General features: G+C 44.9%; 1 protein-coding gene across 6 annotated transcripts in view; it reads left to right on the forward strand.

Annotated features, from left to right (window-relative positions):
* AGAP1 (ArfGAP with GTPase domain, ankyrin repeat and PH domain 1) overlaps nucleotides 1-5,298 on the forward strand; it is a 361,585-nt gene extending 356,287 nt beyond the window's left edge. For all 6 annotated transcript variants that reach the window (XM_035331711.1, XM_035331713.1, XM_035331712.1 and 3 more), the window contains one exon: nucleotides 351-5,298. In XM_035331711.1, the coding sequence (XP_035187602.1) occupies nucleotides 351-554 (204 nt within the window). In that variant the 3' untranslated portion in view covers nucleotides 555-5,298. The remainder of the gene's footprint in view (nucleotides 1-350) is intronic.
* Nucleotides 5,299-9,661: the final 4,363 nt, after the last annotated feature.

Genomic DNA, 9,661 nt, shown 5'->3' on the forward strand with positions numbered 1-9,661 from the left:
TTGCTCATCATGTGCTCTCTAAAGAGAGCAATTTAAATTTCTGCCTGTTTACTGCTACTTAATAGAAAGCAAGCAACAGTGTAGGAGATGAGGAAGGAGAAATTCCCCTGGCACTATTTGAAATACCACTGATACAAATTTAGCTCCAGGTAGGAGACCCTCCCTGTAGAAACCTTTTCATGTGTAGCTTTATGCTCAAAGAATCTGCATGGTCTCCTGCCCTGTCCCTCTTCTCCCTTTCCCCAGCCTTGTCCTCAGTTACATTCAGTCCCTTCGGTCCTGAGTTCGCTCCCTCTGTTTTAATGCTCTGTTTGCACCAAAGCTTGAGACGCCATCTCTTCTTTCTCTAGTATGGCGTTGACGTGATGGCACGTGATGCCCACGGGAACACGGCGTTGGCCTATGCCAGGCAAGCCTCCAGCCAGGAGTGCATTGATGTTCTCCTCCAGTACGGCTGCCCCGATGAGCGCTTCGTCCTCATGGCGACTCCAAATTTGTCCAGGAAGAACAATAACCGGAACAACAGCAGCGGAAGAATGCCCACCATCATCTGAGGAGCTTACTCGTGTATTCGCTGACCTGAATTACATCCGCAGCCTCATATTCCTCCATTCCCGTCACAGCTCTGCTCTGTGAGTCTGACAACTTCCCTTTTTTCCCTTTTCCCTTCGGTGCATCCCTGTCCCATCCAGAAACGGCGCGTCTGGATAGTGCGAGGGGGTGAGAAGGAGTGAAAGGGGCTGCAGAGAAAGCAGTTGTTTCAGTGACAGCTCTCCGACGATGACAAGCAGGCAGCAGAAGCATACGAGAGCGTGTGGGTTCTCTAGGACACGGCACGTGGCACGGGACCGTGGGGACGGTTGTCCCTGGGCACAGGCTCTACAAGTGCAGAAGGAAGGGGCGGAGGGAGACGAGAGCGGGAGCAAGAGGAGAAGAAAGGAGCGATGGCAACTTTCCGTAACTGACAGTTAAGCACATCAGTACATTTCACCTCTACCAAACGGAACGGCTGGATTTCATTCTCTTCTCTGAAGAGCTTGACGGCATAAATCAGAAGCAAGCACAGAGTTTGTCAGGTTTGAAGCTCCTATGATGGTATGTGTCAAATCAGTTGTAGCTAATCTGTCCAGGGAGAATACTGGCTTCATTACACTTGTATAGTTGAGTTCTTCCAGCATTACCGCTGTTTAATAGAACATGATTAGTCATCACGGAGAAAAAAGCATATTAGCTGAGGAGGTAGTTACATGGCACGCTTCGGTGATTGCTTGGATGTGATTGCAATATTCTTAGAAGCATCATATTATCTCAGACATGTTCTTTCAAGCCCTTGGAGCCCTCCTTTCTAAATTCACTGTCATAATTTAGTATCTGTTTAATTTTTCAGTCCAAAGAGAGGAAATGAGTTGCTGAGTGTTATTTGACTGCAGTCTCCTTGGTGTAAAAACAAAATGGAAAAAATAAATAAGAGTAACTATGAAACACAAAAAGGAATAATGAATACTGCTAAGGAAAAACATTTCAAGTACATTTAGTAAAATTAATAAATGCATTAAAGGCTAATATTTTTTCAGCCAGCAGAAATATGTTCTATCATTTTGCCAAGGTAAACATGTTGAGTTTTTGGTCACTCCTGTGATGCATTGCCTAACTTATACAGATTTTGTATTGTGTCTTTAGATTATATGTATGTAAAATCTATTTGAATAAAAAAATCATAAATATGCATTGATTTTTTTGTACAGAAAATGACATCTCTGTTAATTTATAAACTGTAATGGATGTGAACTAAATCATGTGCAACTAGTTAGGATCTGTGGAGTACAGATCATTGTACATTGAAATTCTTCCCAGCAGTGAACCCTATTTCCATTGCAAGCCTTTGAGGAACATATCAGAATGAGATTGTGGCACACTTGGCCTGAAAAAAATAATGTATGAGAGCTTTTAGAAAGGAAAAGAGGCTGTTTCTCAGCACTGTAAATATATTTTACTTCAGAAGGCATGAAGCTTTCACAAGCCAAGACAAAAAGCCATAGTCTGGATGTGTGAAGATCAGATTTGATTAATTTCAGAATTGATAGCCTTCACCAAGGCGGGCAGGGCATGGCTGCGCTAACTCTGAACTTGGCTGCTCTCTGGAAGAAAAATGGCTTGTGAAAGTAGCCTGGACAGTTCATTTGAATTCCACCCTTTAATACATAATTTGATTTTTTTATTTATTTTTTTTATTATTTTGGGTGTTGCCAGACAGATCCTAGCTTCTGCCATTTTCCACAAACTAGGATTCTGGCACAGGGAAGCAGGCTGTAAGGTTTTTGGCAGACAGAAAAGTGATTTTTAAGTGGCATATGGCAATGTGAAGATGGGGGAAGGGCATATCACAGAGAAAGTTGAAAACTCAACTGAATTAGATGGCAAAGGAGCAATTATGTGAAGTCAGTGAGGTGCACACAGCATAGTAATTTGCAAATCTACCTGCTTCATCTGTATTTCCCAAGCCTCCAGTGTTGTTCTTCCTTGGGGCTCTGTATTTCATTTGACATCCAAATGGGAGGGGGTAGCAGTCACTAAATAAAATATAGGTCGACAAAATGTGAAGGGAAGGAAAAAGAAGTATTCAGGGTATCTTAAGGAAAAAAAATCAGAAAATTACAGATTTGGTGTAAAAATCATAAAATCTTGGAAGAAAAGCATGCCCCAAGGTGAAAAAAGCTAGAATGCTGACCAGCTTTTTCCTGTTCTGTGGTGTTGTCATTTTATAGCTTGTTACTGTACAGACCTCTGGCTGTAGGGAGATCTTTCTTTGGCTGCCCCAGAATAATGCTACATCCAGTTCCGTTCACACTGGGAGCTTTTTTTTTATTTTATTTTTTTCCCTTGAGGAAAGGTGTCTGTTGTAGTTGCTGTTTCTCCATCATTGCCATGAAGCTCCCTGATCTTTGGTACTGACGGGTGGTCCTACGGTGACAGGACAGCCCACCTAAATGTTCAGCCAAACGGGATGCTCGGAGCCCACCGCGTCCTGGTGCTCACGAGCCTTACACCTGCACCGGGGGCGCGGGGGGAATTCAGGAACTGCCGCTCGTGTGCCCAGAGGTGTCGGCTGCCCGCAGCTCCCCTGGGAACATCAAGCGCATTTCCATCAGAGAATCAAGTCCAACGTTTCAAACACATTGTCAGCAAATTTGCCACAAATAAGTTCTCAATGCATCTTCCGTTTCAGAGCTGAAAATGTTTTCTGTACCTAATGTTCTCTGTGGGCCACCTTCCTCTTACGAGGCTGAGAGTGATGTTTGAGAGACAAGGGCAGCCAGGCTGCCATGCAGATTCCAGGTAGAAGAGTTATACGCTCCTTTCATAAAGACTTTCTGAAGGTGAACCTTAAAAAATATATTTTTTTTGGAAAGGGAATTCCACTGTATTACAGGCAAAATGATGTATCCTGGCTAGCCAACTAATAACCTCATACTTTAATCAAGCGGTAACACTTGCTTTTAACCTAAACAAAGCTTTCCCGTGGACATGTACGCGTCGGCAGTGATGATGGTGAAGCCGTGCTTTTGTAGGCTACCTGGTGGCTTCCCCGGACTCCTGGGGGTCTGCAGGGAGGATGCCCAAACCCCTGGGAGCCAGAGGACCATGTGCCCGTGGTGGTGGGAAACACAGAGGCAGGCTTTGATGGCTCGGGTTTTTTTCTTAGCCATGGGTTTCTCTCTCCACGCAGCTCTGGCCAGCAGGAGAGAGACAAGGTCTCGGGGCTCTGTGTGCTTTTCAGGGGATGCGTTTGCACTTTGCAAAGGATGTTCTTGAAGCCGCCCAGGTGTGGCACCAGTGTCAGCGCTTTGAGAACCTGCAGGAATTGTTCCCGTTGCTCTCACTCTGTTAACCTGTCCGTTTTCTGTTCTTCATCTCGTGTCTAGCCCCTCTTGTTGCTTTTATGGAACCCACTTGCCAGGCTGTTTACGCCCTTTGAGCATGTTATGAGCAAATTAAAAACAAATTGAAATCCAGTCAATAAGAAATCCCAGCAGAAACATGCTAGCTAAATCTGTTGCTGTTTTTTCAGAAAATGGAGTTTGTGGCAGTGGTTCTCACCGAGTGCCCCATTTAACCCTTCGCATGATCCCAAATACTTTTGAATCCCACTTGCTCTGCACTTTATTCACCATGACTACAACACTAGGAGTGAGTGAACCTTTGCTACTAACATCAGCACTTTCCTGCTATTGACACGAGGCTAATTGCCTGAAGTGGAGATGAGTCGGATGTGTTGTACCCGGCACCTGAACCTCGGTAGTCCAGGACTTCAGGAGGGTTTACTCGCTATTTGTTAAGAGATAAGACCCAACCTTGGGAAAATTCAGGGTCTCGCCAGTGCAGAGTTTGGCCAGGGGCTCTCATTACCAGATTTCCAGTTTCATTGCTGAAAGGAGGCAGAAAAAAATAGCTATTTCTGGCATGTCTTGGCATCTCCCGAGCTATGCGCAGCTTGGAAAGCCAAGCGAGCTATTGGAAAGGAGAGAGGGCTTTCAAGCATTTCTACTTGGGCGTAGTGTATAATAACTGTGTAAACATTAATATTGTTTACGTTGCTGTCTATCCCTATTTCCCTAAATTATGTGTTAGTGCAAGAGGCTTTGGCTGCACTTGGAGATTTCCCCTGGCAAGAGGAAGCTGAGTAACGTAGGGAAAGGAATAGAGGTGTGAGTGCAGATACACTCGTAGCGATGATCTCCAGCACTGTAATGTAGTATAATTAGCTGATGCGGTTTTCAGATAGCTTCATCTTTTATATTTGTATGGAGATCATGAAAAATGAAGTAATTTGTAGTTTCTAGTGTAAAGTAGTAGTAGTGGAGACAAGCACAGATTTCACACGAGGGCTCTGAAGGGGCCCTCTACAAATGTCTCGGGGAGCTGTGTTTGCACCTTAACGGGGAACAAATGTGCGTTGTGCCGGGAGGTATTCACGGCGAAGAAGGAAAGTGTTGGGGACCAAACTTGGGGCAGTTTGTGTGGACACACAAGAGCTTGCCCATTGCAATTCATCATCAAGATTCTTTGTTTCCCCTCTGATGCCTACTGCAGTTATTAGCACATGGGATCTCCGGCTGTTAGTCTCGGATCCTCCTTCAACATCGCCTTCCATTTTGGTTGATTTTGGGGTAAAATGTATTGCGGAGAAAAGTTTGGGCTATTCTTGTGTCTGCTGCATAGCAAAAGAGAGCTCACTCCAGATTAAAATTCTTTTTGAGCAAAGTAAAACCAAAATCAATCAAACTAACAAACAAAAAATCAAAAGGTCCTGCAATGAATTTTGACTTCTTAAATTCTAAGTTACAAAAATAAGGTTGGTTTAAATGGTTTTATTAGAAGAATATATCCTGTTTTTAAAAAAATATAGAGGTAATAGAGCAAACTATCCAAAGGTGTAGGTAGGTAGGTCTGTTGTACTGCGATATTCTAGGTTTTGTTTTGTCATTAATCACGGGCCAGTTTTTAAAGTGGCTATTTGGTGATCTCATCTCACGACAGCTATCTTGAGTTGACTGAATCCGTCTCACATTTTAAATAGAGGGTACGGGGGGGTTGGCCAAGATTTTCCAGAGCTGTGAATAGTTCTTGTTTTGAGAGAAGGATTGCATGATTTCTGAAAATAAGATGGCTTTTGTTTGTTTTTTTTTTGAGCCACAAGTCACTAGTCATGCCTTTGGTAATCTTGGCCCCTGTGTTTCATTTCAGACGACAGCAATATGTGGGTGAGTTAACTCCCATAGTTTACTCTTGTTCCCTGAGTGTCTGGGGGACTTTTATTTGTGGGCAAATGAAAGACTAATGTCTTTGTACATTTCAGCAGTTTTAGCCTCTTCTTACGTGTCCGCATCTCTCAAATCTCTGTAGCATATTCACGTGGTAGTGGTCAGCTCTGCTGACATGCAAAGCTTCAGCTTTCTCTTGGCCATGAGCTGCTGGACGTGTGTTTGCTTCCAGTACTAAGAGTTGACTATTTTGCAATGCTTCAGAGCTCGTAATTTTTACCTGTGTGTTATGTACAAAGCGTGGAGGGGGGTGGGGGGCTTGTAGAGGTCTAATGGCATGCGTTTGGGATGACTGTGTTGCTTGCTGGCAGTGAATGCACCATCAGCTATTTTGTGCACGCCAAGTTTTACGGAGCCGATCAGTGTTTGGTGTCTGAGAACTTTCCATTCTTCCGTCTTTCTCACCTCCCTCTGCCTGTGGTTAGGGTAACCAAATACCATGAGTGCAACCGCATGGGGACCTCAGAGCAGTTCCAGCTCCTCTTGGGTAGCTGAAAACACTTCCCTGGTCCTTCTGAATTGCAAGGTGGAGGGAGTAAAACCCCAACAGCAGACGTGGTAGCACCCGATCTTTGGCAGGAGTGAGGGAGGGTTTTGGTTCCCCCATCTGGAAGCAAAGTGGTTGGGTTGAATCAGTGATGAAGTGCAGCGAGGGTGGCTTGAGTCCGACGGTAACGCAGTGTCGCATGGGTGTGCCAGCAGCAGTACCAAAATTTAGTGCTCTGCATTTGGCATGTGTGTATGTGTGTATATGCCTATATGCTATATGTACTGCTGATAGCAATTTGTCGTGTCTGCACACACATTTACGCGTGAATCAAAACCTGTAGCTAGAGCCCGGTGTTCAGGTAGATGTTTATAAATGGGCAAGTTTCCCAGTTTACCTCAGCCCAGCCTTTTGCTGGAGCACAGGAGGTACACACAGGCCGGGGGTGCCGGCTCAAAGGGCAGGGAGAGGCAGGAATAGGAGGTAAGGGCTCATTGTGGCTCTTGAAAGCCATCAAATGCTCAGGATTCAAAAGATAACCCAGCTCAGAGCACAACCATAGCTCGTTCAGATGGCAACACCCAACTTGTGAAGCCCTTCAACTTGCCTACTGGGACTGAAATAGCCACCTTCCTTCGGGGTGGGAGCTGGTGCTGGCAGGAGATGCAGAAGTGAAAAGGACAGAAGACGTGCTGCTCGGAGGCCCTTTCTTTTCCAGACATTTGCTCCAGCCTCAGCTTACCAGGTGAATTTAAGGGCGGGCCTGGCGGGCTGCCCCCTGTAGCTCCTTCAGTGGTATTTTTTGGGTTGTGCATGGCCAAGTGGGGTCGCTGGGGAAGAGGACATGCGGTGAGATGTTTCTGAGGAGCACCAGGCGGTCCTTCCCCAGGTGTTTGGGGCCCCAAAATTTTACTTTGAGGGAGCCACAGACATCAGTGAACGCGTGCTGAGGCTTTGTGCATAGCAAGGGGTCCAAGAAAGCCTGGCTAGCTGTTGCCTGTGCCATTGCTACTCCTGCTTTTGTTTTAGGGTCATACTGGGGGAAATTGATAGGGATAAGGCAGGGTCGGCACGCAGAGGACTGTTTGCTGGAGCTAGGCAAGGTATTTATGGTAGAAAACATGGCTGGGTGTGCCAGGGAGGTGTGGGTGCTGTTGAAAACCCCTCCGAGCATTTTTTTTCCTACGTATCCACAGAGTTTCACATGGGTTCGAGACCTGTTGAATCCACTGGCATTGTTTTGCCAGTCCACAGAGAGAATAGGATGTTGGTCCACCAAAAGCACAGCCCGTTTCTCTGGGGAAATACAAACTTTCCAGGGGGCCACGATGGGCCCCGTGCATTTGGTCCAGTTTTCATGTACTAGTATAACCTCGTGAGCAGTTTTCACTTGTGCACAGCTCATACGGACGGGTGCACACACCGCAGGGCTTGGGGGAGGAGTGTCTTTTAAAACTCAAGGACTCGTTTTGTGTGTTTCCTTTGCATTCTCTCACCTTGATGTCTCTGGCTCAGGATCACCACAGGCCTCATTCTGCAGCTACGTGAAACCTCTTGACTTCACCGGGATTTGAGCATATCCCCAAATGCTTTGCCAAACCTGAGGCAAAGCTGTTTGGGAGAGGCAGAATCGGGCCCAGATTCATTAAGGGCTGTATCCCGACCTAGCTGAAGTCAGAGTTTGGTTTCAGTGGGGCCGTGGTTTGGCGTGCAGTCCTAGCCAGCACCTTTGTTTTGGGAACTGGCATCGTCACCACTTGGAAATGGATGTGTGCTCTGTTTCGTTGTGTTCCTTCTTACCCTGTGACCGACCACACGGCTAGACGTCACGTTCACGCGTGTTTAGCCCCTAGGTCTTTCCATTTTTCTGCTTTGTGATGTTTGTGTTCCTGGTTAGGATGGGGAGAAAGGGAGCCCAGGTGAGTAGGGACACCTGAGAACTGTGTTTGGGGTAGAGGCAGAAGATACCTAGCACATGGCAGACTTTATAGCAAGGTTTGTTGGGTTTTTGTTGGTTGTTTTTTGTTTTTGTTTTTGTTTTTCTGTTTCTGTAAATAGTAATGTATAAATGATGACAAGACAGTGTGGAAATTATTAAAAAATACGTCTTTTGTTGTTGTTTTTATATTACCTCATTCAGCAAGTTTGTTTTACAATGACTCAATGATGCTTTATTTATATTGTTTGTACTGTAATTAAAACAATTGACAAACATTTCACTTTGCTTGTTGTTTCATATGATTTTGTTTTGATTAAGTATGCCAGTCTGTATTATGTTTCCCTTTACTCTCTCTTCGCGTTGAGATTTTTGTGTCAGCTGTACAGTATTCTGAATACAAAAATAAATAAATAAAAAAGGAAAAAAAGTTGTAAAGTACTGCAGAGGGAGACTGCTATATTGTATAGGTCTCTTTCTAATAAAGACAAGAAAACTTGTTCGTCACAGCTTTGTTCTTTGCTTGAGTCTTCGTCGCGGTGTTACTGAGGGATACCTGCCCCGGCCCTACATCCTCGCAGTATTAATGATGAGATCCTGTCACTCTTTGCCAGTAATAAAGATGAAGTATTACCCGAGACCTGGGATGTCAGAAGAGCTGGTAATGGTGCAAATTGATAAATTAAAAAGCAATAAGTCACCAGGCTGTAATGGTGTATATCTAAGAGTTCTGAAAGTGCTTATGAACTAGATGACAGATCTCCCAGCAAAAATACGCGAGCTTTCATTAAAAACAGTTATTCTCCCAGAGGAAGGGAGAGTAGTAAATGTTGCACCTAGGCTTTAAGAGTCTCTGGAGGAGATCCAAGGAATTAGGCCAGTAACGGTTACATCTGTATCTGCTAAATTGGTTGAAATGATCATTTAAAATAAGAATAATAAAACATCTTTAAGGTCATGGTATGGTATGGTCTAATCACTTCCTTGAAGGAAAATCATGGCTCTCCATTAGGCTCCTCCGAACCAGTCATTTAAAGCACCGAACAAAGGGCACCCGGTTGACATTTATTTACTCTGTTAAGGATCTGTGCCCTGGTACGTCGTGAGAAGAAATGGGGAATGGAAGAAGGGCCGAGGAGAGGACAAAACATCGGGCAGAAGGCTGGGAGGTGGGAACCAGGGCAGGGCTGGGGGGATCAGAGGGTCTCGGACGGCTGGCAATGGTTGGCAGCACCAGGGAGATGGGAAACCCACATAAGGCAAGAGTTGAGTGGCATTTTGGTCAAGTAACATCAAGGTTAGTAGAGAAAAACATAAAATTCAGTATTAAATATGCTATTAATGGGAAAGGTGGCTTAGCATGCTCAGGGTGAAGAAAGAAATGGAAGATTTTAAGGTCCATATGGGCACCATGAA

Source organism: Oxyura jamaicensis, chromosome 7, assembly GCF_011077185.1.
Source record: "Oxyura jamaicensis isolate SHBP4307 breed ruddy duck chromosome 7, BPBGC_Ojam_1.0, whole genome shotgun sequence".
Classification (NCBI taxonomy): Eukaryota; Metazoa; Chordata; class Aves; order Anseriformes; family Anatidae; genus Oxyura; species Oxyura jamaicensis.